The 23,245-nt window shown below is 37.4% G+C and overlaps 1 protein-coding gene across 1 annotated transcript; it reads left to right on the forward strand.

Moving 5' to 3' along the window:
* Window positions 1-618: 618 nt before the first annotated feature.
* MYCT1 (MYC target 1) lies at window positions 619-21,048 on the forward strand. Its single transcript, XM_026044391.1, has 2 exons — window positions 619-727; window positions 19,366-21,048. The coding sequence occupies exons 1-2, from the start codon at window positions 676-678 to the stop codon at window positions 19,896-19,898; spliced, it is 585 nt and encodes a 194-aa protein (XP_025900176.1). The 5' UTR covers window positions 619-675; the 3' UTR covers window positions 19,899-21,048.
* Window positions 21,049-23,245: the final 2,197 nt, after the last annotated feature.

Here is a 23,245-nt window from a genome sequence, read left to right on the forward strand (position 1 = left end):
ATAAAATGTATTGAAACAATCCACTCAAACCCTGTTTATGTTCCAGGCGACTCATAATTTAGAATGGGGTGTGGAAAGGAAAAGAAATGACAGAAGAAATTTGAAGTACACTCATTAAAAACACTAACATGATGTTATATGGTCAGGCCTAGCTAGTTCCTCATACTCGCTGAGGAACACCAGGGAATACTGAACAAAATGTATACCCTAAAATAATATACTAATTAAATGGTCTTTATTAAAAGCCTGGTTATGCATTTCTTATCAAAAATTTCTACCGAAAGCACATAGTTCTGAATGTTTAAGGAAGATCTTTACCCATTAAAGGAGAAAGAAAAAAGCCTTTTCATCTCTCTGTCTCTGAACACTTCGGTATTCTAAAAGTTTTAGACACGGAGGAGATTTGGTATTGTTCTAAGTCAGTCCTCTCTGACTAAGGAAATGACGAGAAGGAAACTATTCCTCCATCTCAGGAACCATGTGGCGTTCCAAGATAAGGCAAACACTTGCTAATTTGAGTCCAGAAGCAGGAAATGTGATACATCCATTTCCTCTCAGGCAAACAAAACAGTCCCCCAGCAGCACAAAAGCACTGCTTCTACTGCTAAATCTCAAACATTCAGAATCCATTGCTCCACTGTGGACATACCATTTTATATTTATCATTTGGATGTTATGGATAAAAACAGTACCTACTCTCCGATCACATGGCCACCAAAGTTTTGGGGTAAGGCTTTGTTTTTTTTTTCTAGAATGTCCTTAATGTGAAAACTTAAATTCACTGTGCTGGGCGCTGCAACCTTTGGAATAAATTTGCATTCTGTCAGAATGTAAAATTATTAATAATTTGTGGTGGTGCCTCACAATCAGCTTTTCCTTACCTTTTCCTCCAAGTGTGTTTTGATCATTACCCACTAAGGCCGTTTTCCTTCATCTAAACCTAGGAGTGGATCATTAACCAAAATGTATAGAGAGTGAGGTGGAAGTCTATGTAATATTTATATTAATTAAAAGTAGATTCAATGTCTTGATTCTAAAAGATTCTGTGGAATGATTGGGAAGATCCTTTCCCTCTGAAAGGCTCTATCACTTGATATGTTTAATATTATATGTGCATAATATGCTCTGTTTTGGGCTATTTTACAATTGGTAGAATTAAGGAATGACTGCCTCAAGAATCTGTGTACTATCTAAAGCTAAGAAATAATACACAGTAGCAAAATAGGACTTTTTGTTGCATAGAAGTGCCTTGGGAGAAAGAATGGAAAGTAACTATACAAGAAGATTAAATTTAAGTCCCTTCATTTCCTTAGTATAAGCAGCAAGAGTCTGTTGAAAGCCAGCCACATGTTTCCTGCACTGACATATATATTTTCCTACAGGGAAACCGTGAGCAGCTTGCCTCGTTTCTGTATCTTGGTCTATAAAGTGGGATAATAATACTGGACATCTTTGAGTAATAGGTAGAGATTAACTGAGGAAAAAAAGTATTGTTATTAGTGTTGCAGGGTATTGCTTTTTTTGTCTAAATACTGTCCAGTGGATGCTGAAGCAGAAAAAAACCATTGTTTTCATAGAGTGGATCTACATATAATTCTTAACTGGATCTTTCAGAGCAAAAATGAAAGAGTGCTATCATAAATGAACTTTAAGAATCCTTGTGGAAAATGTGCTACCTCTTATTAATGCAGATTTGATTTATTTTCTGAGATAAATCATTCTGTCACAGAAAAAAAATAGAGGGATGGCTAGATTATGATCAGCTTTAGGAATTCATTTAACCATACTGCTCAGGCTGTGGACAAGTTGTGTGCTGTCTTCATGAAGAGCCAAAGTAGCACCCAAGATATGCTTAAGGAATGGTCATTTTATTTCCATAGCATATTGCATGTCACTAGCTCTGTTCGTGTGGTTGTTAGCTTGTCATTTCATCTAAGGCATCTCTCCAGGTGTGTGCCAGGACCTTGCCTTTGAAATCAGTAACCATATTTGATAGCATAGGACATAATATGTGTGAGAAAGGGCCAGAGTTACCTCTCACTTGCCCTGTCTACATAGCTTGCCAGAGGATGATACACAGCTACAAATATCTCTGCTTGACTATGGAGCAGATCAGCCAGGTTTTTTGTGAAGAGTTTGCTTGGTCCTGGGAAGTAGAGATGCCTCCCAAGTTGTTCTTAGGTTTCTGAGAGGGATTAGAAGAGCTAGTGGCATTTCATATTCCTTCCTTCTGGCTTTAGCAAAAATGGTAGACTAAGGAGGGGACATCACATAGTCTATCATATGTTCAACATTAGAAAACACTTCTAATTTTTTTCAATCTACATAAGATCACTGTGGTGCAATATCTGTTACAATAGTAAAAATGTATTTTTTGATGTTCCTGGAAATACATGAATTAAAGTAGGAATAAAACTACATTATAATGGATATAAATTATAGTTCTTTATTAAATGAGAATGCAATATTTGAAACTAATTCTTGAGAAAACGCATTTTTCCAGGGTACAGTTTATAGCCTGCTCCAGTATTTTTCTAAGCCAGCCATTAGCAGCATTGTGAATTTGAACACATTACAATGATCTCTATCCTTCTCCATACATGTGTAACTTCTCAGTAACCCCAAGGACATGGCCAATGAGTCCAATTTCAGCAGGTGTGTTAAGGTTTGTTGATCAGCCACTGACTTTGTGAGAAAAAAAAATGCTGTAAAATGTGTTAGAATAACTATTCACAATGATCTCTAATCTCTTATAATTTTATAAACTATCTATTGTCTAAGTCTCCTCTGGAAAATATGCAGGCATCCTGTTTTCTAAAACTAAGCAGTTTCCAATGGTAACTTAACACAACAGGATCTTAAAAGTAACTCCAAGAATTTAATAACAATGAACAAACTAAACTGTCTTAATATGTCTTAATATGTGCCTACATAATTAATATGAGCCTGAATAATTCTTTTCTCAACTACTCCAGGGAGAGTATTATATTAGAAGTTCACATGAATAAAGCTGTGTAGATAAAAACAGCATTTATACACAGTTCAATTTATGTCATAGTATGTAATTACCTAAGTGGTTTAAATTCTCTCTTTGTTCATGTCAAAACCTTAACAAAACAAATAAATTTTCATAAAGCTAATCACATAGGGTCAAAGACAAGGCCTGAAGAATTAATAGTTCGCATTTTTCGTTGCAGATCCTGTGGGACAATGAGCTTATCCTGTACGTTGTCCTGATTCTTCTTTTGAATTCAGGTTTCATTGTCATCCTTCTGCAATCTTTCTAAAGTGTTTCATTATGCAACCAAAGTAAAATACTAGAGGTAAAACACTAGTTTCATTAGTCTGACATCAGTTCTGGGGTAAAAAATAATAAAAAAAGGAATGTTAGCCTTAAATTTTTGAGTTTCATGATAGAGCTTCTGCTTCTGACAGCAAGTCTCCTCTGTGAGAACAGCAAAGAAGCTTATCCTAGAGTTCACGCTGGAGTGAGGTGTTGTGGTCTCTGGAAATCTGGTTCTTGTTTTGCTACTAATAGCAGTTCCCTATGAAAGATGGATTAAGATATTCTTTTTAGATTCACATGCCTGTTTCAGACAAGCTGCCTGAGCTAAGATGAGGACACAGAAGTTCATCTATTCTAGGTACTGGCTTTTCTAAAGAGGCATAATCTCTGCTAACCCCTATTTTGCAATGGAAATGCATAGATGTCCTTTGGCAGAGGCAGGAAGAGTACCACCAAAAATCTGTCTGCTGGACTTCAGTACTCTTGTTACATAAGCCTGTGGACAGAGAATATTTATTAGTTCTATTATTGATGTTTTGGTTTCAAGGGGAATTTTTGTCTGGTTAAAATCTCAGCGAGAAATTCAGGGCTTTGTACCCATCCATCACCTACTAATCTCATTTTTTACTGTTTTAATATATACTTTATTGAGTTCATTTTGATTTGTAAGTTAGCAGTAAAAGTAAAGATGTATCCATTTTTTAACCAAGAGTACATTTCTTGTAATTCCTAAAAGCATTTTCGGTCACACACCATTAAATAAAATAAATGGCTTTGAGACAATCCTATTCCTCCAGTGTAGATTGGTATATACTTTAAAATTAGGAAATTTAATTTAAAGACTACATTTGATCCATATGACAGCAGCAGAAACAACAAGTGTAAGCAGATATTAATCAACACAAACTTGTATGCTTACACCATCCTTCAGTCTACTTTTACTCAAATATCTATTTGAAAAATGTAACAGAAAAAAATTAATAACTTTAAAACATTAAGTAGCACTTTTTTTTCCTTGAGTCAGAATCCATCAGAAATAAAAGTCAGAAATAGAACCCAGTATGTGGAAATAATACCATATATCATCTGACTTCCAGTATAATGGATAATTGTCTCCCACTAGTGCTTTGAGCACTGTCGTCTGACTTTTATAAGCCACAAATACCTCATAATTTCTAAACAAAATGCCAAATTTCACTTTGCCTTCCCTTCAGCTCTGATCTTTTCCATCATTAAAAAGTATTTGATACTTTAAATAAGTCAGTTTCCTTCTGGAAAAAAAAAGAGCTTTTGGTATAAGTATATTCTAATAGCAGGTACTGTGCTGTAAGGTCATGTTACCTGTCTAGAAGTTATGATGGTTAAGGAGTTCTCATATCCTTCTCTTCCTTTATGAACAGAAATACTACTAGTTAAGGGCAGCACTGACATGAGCTATGATAGAGCTCTCTAACACATGAAAGACCGATAGGCAACTATGGGATTCAAATCCTATTCTGCAAGCCCTTTATGGATTGCAATGCTGCCAGAGCCAAAGCAACAGTATCAAATCTAGATCAGTTCCCTGGAGAAAAAAAAAATGGCTAATTCTGTAGTGACCAGATTAAATTTACTAGTTTCCACCCTGACTGCTATGACAGTGCATTTCATGTGCACTCTCTTGGTGCTCCCTTTGCTCCCTTTTCCTCATCTAGACATGGTAGTTCTTTATACCCATCCAGTCTATCATTAGCAGCACTAAATACTTTTGAGTTGACTTGCTAGACCTGCTATCCAAAAGCTAGACCTTGAGGCCACCTGTGGAGTGCTTTAGAGCAAATGTGGTAGCTTCAACCAGATCATTCTCTTCCCTAGCTTGTTGTTTGACAGTGATCCCTGGTATAAACCAGAGAACCCAAAATGGTCTTTAGTGTCTGGGCATTGCTAATACAGCAGAAGACTTCAGGATGAGAACACAATTGCTTTGCAGACAAATGGAAAGCAGTGAAGGCATGACATAAGAGCTCTTACAGATGCTTTATATTGCTGTACATTCTTAGAGACAATCTTCAGGGTTAGGGTGTTTTTCCATTGCTGAAGTGGAACCAAAAGATCCTATCTATTAGGACCTTGGAATTACCTTAGGACTTTGGAATTCAGGTACAGTGTCACTTTCAAGGCTTTATTTCCTGAATTGCTATTTTTCTTCTCCTCTTCTGTTCTCTTTTCACATTTCTACCCTAAAATGCAATGGTATTTTAATTTGCAGATATCAGCCACGATAGAGATAGGTGATGGGAGGCAGGTTGTTAACCGCATCTACTGGAACCTTTTCTGGTGGGGCTTTTTTTTTTTTTTGTCCCCCTTGCTTCTCTATATTTTGGAAAACCCCACTGATCTGTACAGTGCAAATACTTGGAAGTTTATCACACATTATAAAGAACTCATAAGGGGTAAATGCCATCACAGGAGATAATATCTCTTTCTATAGTCTTCAGATGAGATCACTGGCACCTGTATAAGTGATAGGATGTGAAGTGATATTCTTTCCTTTGAAAGCACTCTGTTGGAGCCAGACAACTGCAGACATTAGAGGTTCCTGCTGTTGGAAGCAGTCCCAGTAGGAGAACAGAGAGAGGAAGAGACACAAATGCCTTCTTGCAGCCAAGCGATGCACTCATGTTCTAGCTTTGCCAGTGCTTACCCAATGTAGTAAAGCATTGTCCCTTCAGAAGATAGAGACTAAATATGGGGATAGAAACCCTTAGTATGCAAATATGAATATTGTCACGACCTAGAAAAATAACCACGCTGTATTTCTGGTGATTCAGTGAGCTGTTCTTTTTTTCACGGTACAATAGAGGACCAAGAATGGTAATTATATTTCAGTGACAAAGGACTTTGTGAATTTTGTATTTCTTTAGCCGCACTGTCTTTGTGCATTTAGTTAAGACAATAGGTAAAAATTGATAACATTTTGAAAAATTACCTGAATTTTTATTTCAAAAAATCACCTGAAAAGAAACAAACTAAAATAAACCAGATTCATCAATAGAGGTGAATTATAGGGAATGAAGCAGAATGATCCCAATATATGTTTTCAGAGGAAAAGATAATCCATATTGGTTTAATGAAGTCAAATATATCTGAAAGAATATATCTGAGTTCTTTGATCAGGAATTTGTACTAATATCTCCCTCATGTCACAGGCATCATATGCAAAATGCAGTCTTCACACTGCTTCTGCTCTACCTGTCAGACACTGGCTATGTCCACACAGACAGCTTTCCTGTTACAACTTCCTAGTGATTCTTATCACACACCGCCTTAACAAATCTTTTGATTGCTTAGAGCTTGAGTTTCAGAATCTGGCTTCTTATTTAGCAGGAATATCGAGTCATCACTCAGTTCTGGCATCTCAAGGCTTCCGCTTATGATATATTAGTCAAGAACTTGAGCAGAATTCTGGCCCTGTCAGAAGGATTTAATAGGAGAATAAGTCATATGTGAACCAGCCTTCTGTCAAGCTTCCACACTTGTCCTTTCCAAACAGAAAAATGGCTCAGACTTTTAGCTTTGCTATTACAAATTTTCCAGAGCCCTGACGATCCCGTATTACTTGCCTGAATTTCCATCTATTGACTAAATGGAAAGTTTTCTACACGTCTCCTTATTTGAATAAGGCCAGAGCCTTAGAAAGGAAAAAAATCTTCATGTCCAAAGCTGCCTTTCCACTAACATATTCTTAGGTCTTCTAATAACAAGTGGTAGATTAATTCATTTCACAGACAAGAATATTTACTGAGGGTAGCAGGAGTCTTTGATTTGAAGAATGTGTGATTCAAATGTCCCCACTGGTATCTGGTATCTGTCATTGGTCTGTGAACTTCGGTAATCCAATATAAAAGTAGTCTAACATTTAATAAAGGATAGGAAGGAAGGATTCATTTTCTTAAATGTAGCTGGAAAGCTCTCAGAATTCATTGTATGAAGTGACTAGGAAATCTGATGGAAAATTATAGGCCTGGAGATTTTTTTTCTGTTTCTTGGCCAAGGCAAATATTGATCAGCTGGGCTAACAGGAACATTATTTCTCTTAAATATGTAAGAAATATTTGTCTGCACTAGAAAATTCCCAATTGTGTAAATAGTATCATGAATATTATCAGGTATAATGCAGAAAGAATAGACTGTGTTTTATATACTTTTTGGGGGAGGCTGTTATGGACAGACCATGTATTTGGGGCTACAGGTCTCCTCTGTTCTATGAGACTAGGCAAGCATACTTGGTTTGGTGACTGTGTAGATGTACTTGGTAAAAGTAATGATGGCATTGCCATTTCCATCTCCTCCTCCAATAAACCTGCCAATACTAGACAAGATTTTTATTGATTTTAAAATGTATTTTTACTTCAAAATAGACTAAAATATATTCGTTCTTCCCAAATTCACTGAGAAACCAGACCTGTTTTATTTTTCCATGATCAGCTTGAACTCAAACCAAAATAGCCTCTCCAAAAGACATTTGTGGAAATAAGTGTACTTTTGAGTGGATTTTTGCTAGGGATTTTGAAAGACCAGGTAAACATGTTGATTTTTTCAAGTAGAATTACGGGGCAGATATAAAAACGATACATTTAAACAATATTAGGAAAGACAACAAGTTGTCTGAGCAATGTTAAGTACACACTAAATGTTTCACTCCTTATTACCAATCTTAAATTCAATGCACTTTTAAGCCCTTCCTCAGCTCTTCACAGAAATATTACAGGATTACCACAAATATAATAGGGATATCATACAGCATATTTCACTGAGTATTTCGCTTAAAAGAATAACATTTTTCTATCCTATTAAGCTCTGCATAGGACAGAAGGATCTTGTACTATCTACCGGGTTTAAAGTCATTCGAGGATCTTCCTGTTTCCAGTCACCCCGACCGCAGCATGGGCTGCACTTGGGAAATATAAAGCAGGAGCAGAGCAGTGGCTCAAGCAGAACAATTTCCAAGATGCTGCTTTCATAGAAATGGTGTTAATACTGACAGAAATGGAAACAGGAATATGGGTTTAACTGAAAGCTGAAGGCTTGTAGTGATGAAGTCTTAGCCATGGCAGCATCTGTGTGTGAGCATCATCCTTCACTGGCAACGCAACAGCAGTGCATATCATTGCTCTGTAACATGTAGCATGTCACCTCTGTCCCAGAAGGCCAGTGGAAACATCATACCAAAAGAGGAACAAATCCATGACTTATGATGATCTAGCTATAAAGGAAGCTGGTACTCATCTTCTCCTCCTCCCCGCCCTGTCCCTGCTTCCCATTTCAGACTATACTATGTTCCTCTTCCCCCTCAGCTGATTTTGAGAAGGAATAAGTTATATGCAGCTTTTCAATTAGAGTTCTTATGTATGTTGCAACATCAACATGCACAACATGCACAAATATCAACAATCTTATCAACATGCACAAATCTTATCAACATGCACAAATACCTGATGGAAGGATGTAAAGAGGATGGGGACAAACTCTTCTTGGTGGTGGCCAGTAACAAGACAAAGGGCAATGGGTATAAATTAAAACACAGGAAGTTTCATCTCCATATGAGGAAGAACATTTTTTACTGTAAGGGTGGCAGAGCCCTGGCACAGGCTGCCCAGGGAGGTTGTGGAGTCTCCTTCTCTGGAGAGCTTCCAAACCCGCCTGGATGCCGCCCTGTGCCCCGTGCTCTGGGGGTACCTACTGGAGCAGGGGGTTGGACTAGATGATCTCTAGAGGTCCCTTGATCTGTGAGATCCGTGATTCTGTGAAATCATTTACTTGCTCAGGTAAATCATTCACTCTCAGGTCAGACTGATCACACCTGTTTCAGTTTGAATATGATTATATTTATTTTACTACCAGCTAGGTGGAAGATTGGGAAATATGTGAAACCTACTACTTCCATTATTCAGTCAAAAAGAATCATAATCAATCTTTGCATTCAGGAAGCTAACATATAAATCAGTTTCAAGATCTAATGTACAGGCTTGTCAGAGAGATAAAAGTACATTAATGAGAGCCTTATTTTTTTTTTCCTTGCCCCCCCTCCTTCTGGGAAGCCCAGAGAACGTGTCACTGTAGCTGGATGAAAGCAACAAACTATTTCATGAGGAGAAAAGACTGATCTTATTCTTACAAGCTGTCTATTCAGAGCACGATTTTTGCCTTGTGTATAAATTATTCTTTTAATGTGGGTCTGTCATCCTCAGGCTGTGTTATGTTGCTTCCTAATTACTGCTTCTTCCCTACTCTTTTTTTTGCTCATATAGCCATTGATTTATCAAATGCTTAACTATCCTTAGCAGTAAGGACATAGATCTAAGGTAGTAGAAGGGAGAGGCAAATTTTCTTCAGAGTATTATTTAAATATTAATAAAAAACACACCATATAGCATTTTGGCAGCTACACCTACTCTGTCGATTGAGTACGTGGTGTTACTTGCCACCTGAGCTAACTGCCAAACAAGTCATGCCTGATTTAGCCACTGAATTCAGGAACCTCACTTTTAGAAAAGGGAGTGCGTTTCTTCTTCTAAGTGAAATCCACTGGTGAGTGGATTGGCGTGTGAATGTGTGGGCAGCAGCAGCAACATAAGAGAAGGAACTTGATGCTTTGCTCTCCCCTTATAACAAACTCCATGCAGCAAGCACATGCTGCACTATTTGAGTCTAGTGGGATTCAGATTTATGTGAAATTTTGTCAGTATATTGTGGATCCAATAATTCTTTCATTTCTTCTAATTGCAAAACCTACTGGAAGAAAATACCCCATATTTATGCATAATTTGCCATTTTGCCATTGTACCTCTTTTAATGGAGGCTCAAAAATATTTGTTAGTCAAATTAATGACTGTTAGTGGTGCTGTCTCCATTGTACAGAAGGCTGAGCTGATGTGTAAGCACGGCATGGCATGTCCATACTCATTAAAAAATAACACAAAATAAAAGCAAGACTCATGGATGACCAATTGTCTTTTCAAAATTAGCTTCATTTCATAACCCTGTTTTTTAAGCTAGGAGGAAAAAAAGCCCATCAAGAACAACTAGCATTGACTACTTCAGTTTTTTTTTTTTTTTAATTTTAATTAATTTTCCAAAGTGAAAACATCAATTCCTATAAGAACTTAATAAAAAGTAATTTTATTCTCACTTTGAAAACTACTCTATAGAAGTTAGCTTTGCACCAAGTATTTCTTGTTCTTCTAATAAATCTTCAGGAACAAAGAAAATGAAAAAGCAAATTCTTGCACTGAAGTAGGGTTGCTTACAAAAGCATAAATAAATACACTTCTGTTTGAGGAGATGGATAGTCTTTGATTTTCTTATATTTACAAAGAGGACAGTTGTAACTTAATACTCAACCATTAGAGAACATCAGTCAAGACCATATCAACAACACAAATATATACAGCTTTATTATGAAATAGTATATAAGAATTTTTTAGAGAAATAGTTGGGAGGAAAAAGAAATCTGTTCAATGAGATGCAAAAACTTCTTAGAGCTCTAGTACATGCCCAGTGAGGCAAAGAGTGAGAACATTTTCTGCTGCTCAGCACAGACCTCTGCTTTCCTTCTCTGCTAGAAATATGTAATACAAATTTGCAGTTCAGCTTGCAGAAGAAAATAAACGCTTTTCCCAGACACCTGAATTCACAGTCCGACATCTTAACACACACTTATCGAATATTGACTATTTGATTGATGTCTGTTACTTCTAAACCCTTTGCTTAAAAAAATATTTTGCATTGATGCCATCTTTGTTATCCAAAACAATAGAAGAATGAGCCTTTTGTGGAATGTATGTAAGCTATGCAGACAGAGTATAAATGAAGAAAATGAATATGGATGGTTCTGTTGATTGAGAAAGACATCAATTCCTGTACAATCAAGGGCATGGACCAGCTCACCCATGTGGCAGAGCCCTGTGCAAACACAGCCCCTGGATGCTGCTGGCTTGTGTGAGAGAAGCACCGAAGTCACTGCACACAGAGTCCCCGTCCTGGATCATATATATCCTCAGGCTCATGAAGAGTTGACTGGAAGTCCACATTATTAATACTTCTGAGAATCATACCAGTGTGTTTCAGCTGGTGATTTCACAGATAGTTGCAGATCCTGATTAACTAGCCCACACCAAAATAGATATTCCTATTCCTATTTGATGTAAGGGAAATCTTTGAAACTTCGATTGATTTGCCATGGTCACATAGCAAATATTAGGAAAACGAAAGCTCAGATTTCTAAACTGCAAGTAAGTAACTGAAGAATACTACCTTTCACTAACATGTGAATATACTTCTGTATTCTCAAAATGGCATGCTCTCTGTAAAATGTGTTCCCTGAGAAAGAACAAATGAAGCAGGGATTTTTTTTTTTTCATTACTGGATGTAGCTAAGATATTAAGGCAGCAAAAGAAGCAGAAAAATATCATTTAAATATAGACTGAAGATCATATTTAACAAAGTTCACTGATGGCTCCTTTTACTCACATTCTTCAGTTTTGCCCAATTATCTTCATTTTCACCTGAAAAGAGTCCTAGTTTTAGCAATCTCAAAAAATAACAATACTATAAATAGGATAACAAATGCTGTTTTCATTGAAGAATATTTCTGAGCTGGCAATGCACAAGTTGAACCTGTCAGCAGAATATTCTGTGCCACTGTCTCAAAGGCAGTACATTTTGGATTGAAAAGAGACTGTTTTTGAGAAATCCAATCATTCGGGGCGTCACCAGATTTTCTTCAGCATGGGCTTCTTAAGCATCTCCCTTAATTCTTGAGATTCTACTCTAGTCGCTCATGCACTTTTCATACTGGAACTGGTATCTACTGAACAGTCTTATCAGTTTCATAACAGTTACAAGATTATGGTGTATTGCACTGTGGCAAATTCTGATTTACTATTTGATTTAAGTTTGTGTTTGGCCTTATGCTCTGGTTTTGTAAGGTTGATAAGAATGCTTTGAGAGACATGTTGCAGACATGAAAAAGATCAAAATTATATTACTATCTTTATAATACATTAGGAATCATAATGAAACCATGTAATGACAAAGTTTCTGTTTCTTCACAAAGGAATCTTTTTTTTTTACATACATATATGCTCGTGCCAAAGGCATGAAATTAAACATTCTGACAACTCTGTTTTAGATGTTCCCTTCTAATTATCACAATTAATGTTTATTTATCATTACAGTAAAAATCAGCTACCAGTAATACCAAGGGAACATTACTGACCCTGAGATGGTTTATAGGGTGTTGAGACAGCATGTTCCACTTTTCTGGCTTTTTATCAAAAGGAATGACAGTACTAGTAAACATAAAGCAAATTTACTCCAAAGAACAGAGATCATTTTGGACTTTGGTGTGGGTGGCAAGAAATGAGAGTTTAAGAACAGGCTTGTCCTCATATTTCACTGTCAGCTCAGATATACGCACAAAGCCACAAAGCTGCTTCACTGAGCTGCTGAATATTTCTGTAGTGCCTCAGTGTACCTTAATTTCAAAGCCTCTGAAAAATTATAGTCTTACAGTGTTTATATCAACCTAATTCAGAGGCTTCCTGAGTTTTCAAGTGCTGTTATCCTTCCTCGAACTGTTCCTTTATATATTTTCTGACATAAATAGCCATTTTATGTATTTTTTTAGTGCTCCAGCATAAATTTCCAGCAGGGGGCAATCTTGTTCCTAGGTAGGTTGTTCATTTATGAAGTTAACCCTCTGATGAACAGCTGTCCCCTCGGCATTTCAAACGCAGGATTAATTCAAGGCCACAGACTATAGAATTTTTCCTCTTGTCATCTACTTAATAAATTTCTAGCAGCTTCTGAGAGCCTTTTATCTTACCTTGTCATCATGGAAAGCCTTAGAAACTGCACAAAATAAGGTCAGTATGGGCCTCTAGCCATCATCTATTCTACTTTCTTTTCTCCAGACAAGATTAACTATATCACAACAATTCTTGATTGACATTATTTCTTTGGTGCAGAGGATTCTACTACCTTCCTGCTCTGTCAATTCTAGCTAGAAACATGTCATTACAGTCAGAAATAGGCTTTGTTAAATCTGAATCTTTTCATCTGAATTTCCTTTGCTGTATTTTAAAAGCAACATTTATTAGCTTATCTGCAGTAGATATAAAAGCAACTGCAAAATAACAACTGTTTACTTATTAGGAGAAGTGGAAAAATTGCCTTCAGTTCCTGCAGAAAAGAATCATGCACTAAGATAGTCAGAATAAAACATCTCTGTAGCAAGCAGCGTGTTTGAATGAGGCAGTGACATTCCTGAATGCCTAACTACCTTACTTATTATGTTTACTAGTCATCATGTCCTCCCCAGGCTGCCCTTTTCAGGTTATTTCATGGGTCTGCTCTGCAGACCTCACCATCCTTGTCCGTCTGTTTTCCGCATATTGCAATTACTTGAATCACCTTGTGCTTCAGACGAGCACTCTCTCTCTTTTCAGAAGAGTCCTGTGACCTTTCTTAAAGTTTGCCAAGACTAAGATCACAGCTGGTTGATTTTACAGAGCAACTGATTCACTCACCCACTGAATCATGGGCTGCCTGCAAATAATCAATGAGAAATTGTTTTGATAAAACAATTAGCGACAAAGAGCAGGAAGATAGTAATGTCAGCCCTTGTCATCTACAGAGAATGTGTTTCTTTCAAACTCGGCATGACAATAGCAGCACAGATACTGCAGGAGTTGGCTACTAATTCCAGGCCCAGCTAATGAAATTTCCCAAGTTCTCAGAACTGGGATAAAACCTCTGGTAGTTTGACTCTTTTACTCTTCTATGTCAAGAAAAAGGGATTCTTCAGAATCCAAGCCACTCTTCTTTTCTGTGTTCCTCCTCAATCTCTGGGACATGTGAAGAAGCAGCCAATAGACTCAGCCAATTCTAGACTCAGCTCTAGGCATTTGCTGCAGTTGTAGGAAGATATTAAGAGTCTTTTAAAACACTGAGAGGTTCTGGCTACTTGTGTCTGGTTTTGCACGATTTAGAGTGCACTGATGATTGACATGAAAGTCACTTGAAAAGCCACTGAGATTTCTCTACTGCAGTATCTGATCCGTTCTTACTATTGAAGTTATTACTTCTGCCTTTTTTGTCTTAGTGCAGTTCATACTTAAATACACTAGCTGGTGCTCTACACTAAGCCATGTAATGTTCAGGTGTAAATGCCAGTACTTGGTTTGCACAGTTTTTATTCCAGACTTTCTCGTCGAGTTTTCGTTTGGGGAAAAAAAAATAGGGTGAGGCTGAACTGCATTTTTGTATGTCTGTAGCACCCTCTACCAATTGTCAAAGCTTTCTGGCTTTGGAAAAAGGCAGCTTAGGCACGTGCACACATGTTTGTATTTAGGGGGAGGAATACTAACTTCCTTGAACCCCTTTGAGTCACTGATGTTTGCCGCAATATAAAGGAAACTCACAAAAATACGAGAAGGAAAGAGTTGAAATGGAACAAAATTTAAAATTCTAAAATTCAGTTAGAAAATATGAAAATAGCTGTTTCCCACCATATAGCAAAATAGTATGTTTTGGTATTTTTCTAATACAGCTGAAATCAAGCAGTTTGTATGTGATATGCTCTGCATACGTGCTTGCTGAAGTGCACACAGAATAAAATGTGCATATCAGGTGCTTGGTGTCTCATGCTGATTTTGGGTGGGTGGAGGAAAAGAGAAGTGGGAACATTGCTCTCAGATGCTGAAGGAGAGAATCCTGCAATAACACAGCATGAACAAAACATCTCCAGAGAAGGCAGTTTTTGAATGCAGAGCAATGACTTTCTTGGCCAACTAGACTCCTGCTGATAACTCTAAGATAAAATTCCTTAATTATTTCTATTTTAATAAAGCGGCAATAAAAACGTAACCACTCCAAAACATAAAGCAGAATGCAGTATTTGAGAGTAATCTACTACAAATCAACAGGATGAAATATTTTGGTATCATTTCACCTTATATTGTTTTCTACCTCCCTGTGCTTAGCAATAGCATGAAAAGAACAGATGTTTGGAAGTCTAGCTGGTTTTCTGTTAAACTTATTATTGGCAAAAATACAGTTCAAATTCCAGTCATATGTACACAGACTTACTAAATGATATTTTCCATCTCTCTTCCCATTGCATCTAGTATTTTGCCTCCCTCACTTACCCCAGGTTTCTTACCTACCTCAGGAAGCTTTCTCTAAAGGTGCTACTTGTAGGACTTTGCATGACCGTGGCTTCATTTACACGGATAACCAAAAATTTTGTGAGCATAGGGGAAGAAAGATCTTGTGTTGACCTTAACTTTACACCTCAGTGATTTCACTGTAAATCTATAGGAAAGACCTAACAGTTTCCTGAGCTCAGGGAGCAGAATTCTGTCCTGCCACTTATCCAGACGGAGCTGAGGACCAGAGCGAGCTCCCTTGGGAAAACTCTTGCATTTTAGAGGGACAAATGTGATTTTGAATTCAAAGGGATGTTTTGCAGCAGTCATTTCAGAAATTAAAGCCTTAAAAAAAAAAAAAAAAAAAAAAGATAGATTGACCTAGGTATTTCTGCGAGGCAAGATGCTCTATCATAAAGACATTGTCTATTCTGAGAGGAAGCTGTCAAGTCTAACTAGGGACCATGTTGTTAATTTCGATGAGGTATACCTCAGGATGATGAAGAGGAGACAACAGCTCCTTTCTCAGAAGGTTTATGGATTGATGTAAACTTGGTTTGTCTGACTTTGCTACTAGATCTCTAGACTGTCTAGAAAGATCTTTGCAGGGGCATAACTATAAAAGGGTTTCATAGTGAATGTCATCAGATCTAGTTGCTAATTGCACATCCAAATTTGGCATGTGTGAATTCTAGCAATTCTAAGGGCTTGCTAGAAGCTATCGGCTTAGTAGGGTATAATGCTTTATACATATAATTTGTGGAATGCTCTAAAAATTTAAGATTGCTGTAACTTCCAAGAAAAAGCTTTGCATAACAAAGCCAATATTTCTCCATTTAAGATATTAGTTTTGCCTCTGCTTTATGCATGGAAAAATGGGAGCTTGTGCTAGCCTGCCAGTCAGATCTGTGAGTAGTACCTGGAAATCATGGGTGCTACTGTGAATTTTGAACCTCCAACCTTTTTTGCACAGATACATTTGAAAGATCACAGATAGGAAAGGAAATGTTACTAAAATTTTGAATTGCTAATTTCTCAGCAAACTTAAGCTTTGTTTTCTTAGGAGTATGTATTTCTGAATTTGTACCTAGACGTCTGCCTTTCTGCATTGTTAAAATAAAACTTCATCCTTCACAGTCAGTGTTAGAAGTGAGATTGGCTAAAATTGACTGAGATACAGCTTCACTGTCTTGGTTGTAACATAACCAAGTAAAACAGGATGTGTGAGCATCTTGGGAACTGTACATTTCAAAACACAGTTAGGGACCAACACTAGAGAAATTGTTGCCAGCATCCCCACGTTATCCTGAACTTTTTTTTCCCCCAAAAAGCAGAAAATAGAACCACATAGGCAACTTCCAGCCAGGCATAACTTATTATAATCACTCCTTGGGAGATAGTACCTGGCAATATTGCTCTGACTCTCCTGAAAGGCTAGTACTACCCTGAAACTACTCAGAATAAGGATGTTAAAAACAACTTTGTGAAAGCCAGCCGTTCCCCTCAAATCCCAGGTGCAGCAAGCCCTGCTCTGTCTTTGATCTTTATCTCTGTTTTGTAGTATTTTCTCCAATGTACCTCAGGGCTATGATCACTGAACGTTCTAAGGAGGAAATCAATGGACATAGATTTACAATTCTTCAATATAAGTTTTTTAGAACTGAATTACGTTCAGTGAACTTTATCCTCTGCAGGGAGTCAACAAAAAGCAAATTCAACCTATTAGTGTGCCCCCACAGTTCCCGCTGAGGTCAGGGAGAGTCTGGGAATAGAATAAAGTGCCTGGAAACCATGGATCTACTGATAATACTATAACAAAAATCAGAAGTATAAAATGTAGGTCCAAAATGAAATGAGAGTCTATGGGATACCACATGGGAACTGCAATAACCAGTGTAAACCTAACAAAGTTTCCCCAGGGGTTAATTTGTCCATCTATTTTTGCATTCATAAAGGGAAGAAGAAAAATAAGAGAATTGAAAAAGTTAAAGCAGATGAAGACATTATCAAAAAGACTAATTGCCTGTGCTGTATTTGCAGCACAGGGGAACAGCACGCGGGAAGGACTGAGGAGCTGCACTCAATACTTTTGTCAATTCCCTTGTCTGCTTTTAACAGTGTGAAGCCCTGATTTGATTGTGCAGGTGGTGAAAATTACGGCTAGACGGATGCAGGGACAAATCCCCAGCACGGTGCATGGCAACCCCTGAGGCAGGTACACACTTGTGAAGCCTGGGGGGCTTCTGCTTGCGCTGGAGCCTGCTGAGCCCTCAGAGAGCCCCTTCTGCACCTTCCCGCTCGAGTGGGGATGGCAGAAACAGCAACTGGAAAGCAGCACACATCCCTGAGTTTGGGGCATTCCCTGGCCCTCCCAAAATATGATAATGTAACTAGCATTTCAGCTAAGCTAAAAAATGAATAAACCTAAATAATATGAATTACGTAATTTTCATTAAAGGGAAAAAAACAGAAGTAAACAGAAGGTGGTAATGATAACTAACTCTTAAAGTGTGATTATACCAATTATCACTTGCATCTCTTTTGGATGCAATTGTTAGATGGCACATGAGTTCTTTACTCATTCTGCAGTTACCTAAGCTAAATCCTGCTGGACCAAATCATGGACTAACTTCATCGTAGTTAATCTATTGATGTATATTTGGGAGCTTCTGGTTGTGAGTTGGTGCTGCTGGTTGTGATCTTAGCTGGCCTACACTGCAGCATGCTAATAGAGTTACAATTTCTTGTCTATTATAGTAATATAGTCCTTTTTAACAAATATGTTTCACTAATATGAGATAGAACAGATAGAAAAAGCATGTTTCAAGTTGGCCCGTATCTCATTCAGTCTCCTCAGCTCCACCACCACTAGTCAACATAGAAATCCTTCTTGTTTGGATCCACACTCTTTTTGATTTTTTAGGGGATCTATTGGGATTTTACATTCACCACATGCTTTAACCACCGAGTTTAGAAAGTTATCTCCCAAATTCTTAGACTGGCAAAAAGCTGAGGCTCAGTTGTATAAGTGAAATCTTTTCTGAGATAACTAACCTGTTCTTAGAAATATGAGAGTAAAAATCCTTATTCCTTGACACTGAAACCATGTGGGGAAGAATATAATTCTAGCTATGTTCTTTTTTTTTTCTTCTATTCTCTTAATGCTTGAAAGCTATTATGAAAGAGCTAGAAATGTACTCTTTTCTTAATGACATATTAGTATATCTTCAAATAAGGCATGTGGAGGAAGAGAAATATTTGTCAAGTCTTCTATAAATAAAGGCTGTCTTTGACTAAAATCTTTCACAGTATGGCAATTTGTGCTAATTACTCTGAGGGTTAAGGGTATCAGTTTCTTAGCAGGAAAAGACTTCAACATGTTTTCATGCTATAATAAATACAGGGGTTAAGCCTTTAGAAACTGCAAAAAGCTACACCTCAGGTATAGATAAGTCAGCAAACATATATGTAAAGAACATAAATGCCTATAAACAGAATTGCCAGGATGAATAAATACGCAAATAATACCCACAGAAGTAAATACTTGGTTGTTTTTATAAGAAAACTGTGTGGCTAGTGAGTGACTGTGTGACAGAGGCAAAAAATATTTCCATTGCATTGATACAGGCAATGGTATCAAATGCAAGCTACTCTCTAGATGCTTTGGAATTAAGAAAAAAGAAAGCACTGTATAGTGAGCCCAATCTGTTGCTTTGTTTATGAGTATGTAAGGATTATGTTTTATTTAGCCTTTCAGAAACATGACAAAGACCTTAAGGTTTGCTTTTCTTCTTCTAAGGGGGCTTCCATCTTAAATTTGCAGGGATCAAAACCCTTCAGAACTGTTGAACTAACTTTGTTTTTTTGTACTTTTTGCTATATTTCAGAGCAGATAACAATAGCCTTCACAGTGTCCATGGTGGTTGGCCTGGCGATTGGAGGGATCATCTGGGCTTTGCTTACTTGCTTGTCCCGTCGCCGGGCTAGTGCCCACATATCCCAGGGGAACTCGTCCTCCTACAGCCGCCGGTCCAGACCGCCCTCCCACGGCCACACTGGCAGCAGGACTGGATTTTATCGCAACAGCAGCTGTGAGCGTCGGAGCAACCTCAGCTTGGCCAGCCTCACCTTCCAGCGACAAGCATCCCTGGAGCAAGCCAACTCCTTCCCCCGCAAGTCAAGCTTCCGTGCATCCACCTTCCACCCCTTCCTCCAAAGTCCTCCCCTGCCAGTGGAAACGAACAGCCAGCTGATCACCCTGACCCCCACAAGTACCACCACAACCCTCGTGGGAAGCACCACCAACAGCTTAAGTCGGCCCGAGTTCCACTGGTCCAACAACAGCCTCCGTATCTGCCACTCTACTCAGACCCCTCCTCCTGCCTATGAAACCATCATAAAAGCATTCCCAGACTCATGAAATAGCTTCTTGATATGGACACACTCTTGAGTTTTAAGAGAAACCTCAATCATCTGTAACATTTTCTGTTTGTGCTGAGGATCTCTGAGAAGTCTCCTGAGTGGTGGTGACACATTGCAGAGGGGACGCACATTGCTAAGGAGTGGCTAACACTGATTTTTAGAGCACAGTATTCCACTGGCCAAGGAATCACGTCTTCCATGCCACCAGCTGCAATATACTGATCTGCGACAAACATGTATTTATACTACTGTATCTTTAATCATAACCTTTGTATCTTTTAGTTTAGAGCAAAGAAAATGCTGCCACATGAGAAACTGATCATTTCCTGAAGACACAGATCATGTTAGGAATTACTGATACATGCATTTCTGCAAATTTCACTATTTGTTTCTTTTCTTTAATGAAAGAAGTTGTGATTTTATATATTTCTCCCAAGATTGTTAGATTCTCAGTGAATACATACCTTTATCCTCATTCTTCCTACAGTCACAGAACAACAACTTCTATCTGATTTAATGTCACAGACCTGTTAATGGTCATAGGCATCTTGTTTTGCTGATTATTCAGGATCTTAAAATATGTCAGGCTTGTTTGTATGACATTTCCTACAGTATGGGAAATATGTTGAAGAGGAAAACATGCAAAATGCATGGTCACAATTATAAAGATTTTTTAGTCTGCAACCAGCAGAAGAGTTAGTCCCATTTTAATGCCTAATAAGGCTGTATGAAAGCAGAACTCCTGATGTTTCATTTTTTTCTAGTTCTGGTGATGAAGATAAGCTGCATGAATGACAACCATTTTTAATTGTTTCCTGTTTTGCTATGGATTTACTCATTCCCTTACTTCAAACTGTATTTCTTCAAATTGTTCCTATGTTTAATGCTTCCGGGCAAATTATTCACTGACATCCTGTGTTTCACTAACTCTAAATTTCAGACAGCTATGACTGAATACTGGTGTTGTACAGTTACTTGGAATATGAAGAAAAAGATGTAGTATTCAGCTGAAGCTAAAATATCTCCTTGACTATTCTACATGCACATTATGTCAAGCTAAGCCTCGGTTTAGTGAAGACTAATTACACAGATATGAGAAATTAAGGATTTGGAAACAGTGCAGACAAACTAGGTATGACATAAGTCCTGTTGGATTTTTTATTATTATTAATAAATATTTTGTGTTCCAAGGAAGGGGAAAGAATTCCACAGGCAGAGGAACAGTCCTATTCTTCATTTACAAAGAAGCCTTTCATCCTTAAAAGGTCTGGAAATGACTATAACTGCAGTGCTCCTAATTCTGGGCAGGCTGCTCTTGTGCCTTTTTTCAGAAGCTGAGTCCTCACCTGTACTCAGGTAGGGATAAACCATTCAGCAGCTTCCAAAAGAGGAAAAAATGCTTAAGATCTTACCTTCCAGGCTTTCAGTGTCTGGACAGCGCGCTTCCTTTTGCAGCGTTCAGCACTCCTCATGTAGCACTAGCACTGACCAAGAGTCTTAACTATAGTCTTCCAGCCTGATAGCTTTTCCTTTGCAAGTATTACTGCAAACATTCAGCTACAAGCATTACTTATTGTAAACTGCAAGTATTCCTTATCGTAAAGGCAAACAATTTTGCATTTATCTACTGACAGGCTTTTGCTATTTTATTTTTAGTGTTTTCCCTTTTAGAAAGATATATGTCATTGCTAGAAGAACAACCATTCAACCATTTACAGAGTTTACAGAGCATTTCACTGCTCACACTATGGGTCCTATTATAATAAGGACTTGCTGGTAAGAGTGTGAAACTGCCTTTTGATGTAGTAGGCTACAGACACAGTTGCCTTCTGGAGAAATAAAGTTGTATTTTTGCATTTATTAATAATATTTTTTTCATTTAGATTTTTATTTAGTTTGGTAAAAATCATTGCATTCATGAATACATTCACAGTGTCCTCGCTCTGGAACACTCTACACCATTTATTCTAAAATACCTACAAAAGGACAATACAAGTCTGTTCACTTGTTTTTCTGAATTTGGTGGGCTGTCTGAAGAGACAAATTGGCCAATTATATGTACCAAGTTGTCCAACAGTGTTAATTTCTGGAGAAGGAAATCATTTTAGAGGAATAAATTTTTACTCCCAGTTTTTAAATGAACATTATATTTCAGAACGACTTTCCACAACACGTTATTACTAGTATTATACTATATTTAGTAAGCAATGTAGAAAGGAAAGCTTAAATGTACTGTATTTTTTTACTCATGAAATGTGCACTGGATATTAAAAAAAAATATGTCTCCAGGATGAGGGAGATTAAAAGCACAGTTTTTTTGGTGTGTAACTAGTATGACTGTCAGATCTCTAATTAACAATTTAAACAGTGAATGCAATTAATATTATGCAAGCACTCTGGAAGCTTCAGAATGTGAAATAAAGTTAGATGTTATAATCTCTATCTCATGTTTTTCCTTAAAGACAAATTCATTGACTTCTATCAGAGACATTTTAAAGGGAAAGATTTTCTTTAACTATGCAAGCTGATACAGTTGGAAAGAAATTGGCCCTTCCACTCCTGCTGTGGAGTGGCACCAAAAGTCAAAAATGTTATACGAATTCAGCTTCAAATTTTGCTATAGAATAATACCATTCAGGAATTAGAAGTAGAAACTGAAACTATTAGTATTAGGATACGCTTCGCTTTCTTATAGTAAAAGGAAGTAACTATTCTTATACTAAGATGATCAAGTGATGTTGTAGATATTCTACCACTCAAAGTGGTACAAACTCTACCACTATATAAGTTTCACAAAAAATATATTCTCAGATTTCAAATCCACTTGTTTCCAAGTTCTTTGACTTCAATCCACAAAGTATTTGAGCAAATACTTACTTTAAGCACATGGACGCTCATTATGTAGTTCATCCTTAAATACGTGCATGCACATTTTATTGTATTAGGACAAAAACGCATTGCACTGATTAAACTCCAAATTCGACCATGAGCTTCAAGAATCACCGTGTGTATGATATGCACAAGATTCTGCTAGCTCATTATAATGATCTTCTCCAGCCTTTTATTTCAATTTAAAATACCAGAAAGAACTAGGTAATTAAAATTCATTTCTGCAAAAAGATTCAAAGCAACCACAGGCAATGAATTAAGCCTCCTAATAATTTTGTATATAATGTATTTTTACAGTAAGAGGCAGTGAGAATTAAGATTAAAGAGTGCTCTCAGATTCACACCTGATATTATTGGTAGAGCTTTAATCAATCTCCAGATATCCTAACACCTCATCATGAGGTAAACAGAATTCCTTCTTATTTCATGAAGAGAAAAATTATTCTGTTATTGTCC

The sequence above is a fragment of the Nothoprocta perdicaria genome, unplaced genomic scaffold, assembly GCF_003342845.1.
Source record: "Nothoprocta perdicaria isolate Ctin4 unplaced genomic scaffold, notPer1 scaffold_36, whole genome shotgun sequence".
Taxonomy (NCBI): domain Eukaryota; kingdom Metazoa; phylum Chordata; class Aves; order Tinamiformes; family Tinamidae; genus Nothoprocta; species Nothoprocta perdicaria.

Bases quoted from the DNA above. Each gene is read 5' to 3' on its own strand.
- MYCT1 (XM_026044391.1), top strand. From the start codon at position 676: ATGGATAAAAACAGTACCTACTCTCCGATCACATGGCCACCAAAGTTT. The intron at 728-19,365 runs GTAAGGCTTTGT...GCTATATTTCAG, and splicing joins ATGGCCACCAAAGTTTTGGG to AGCAGATAACAATAGCCTTC.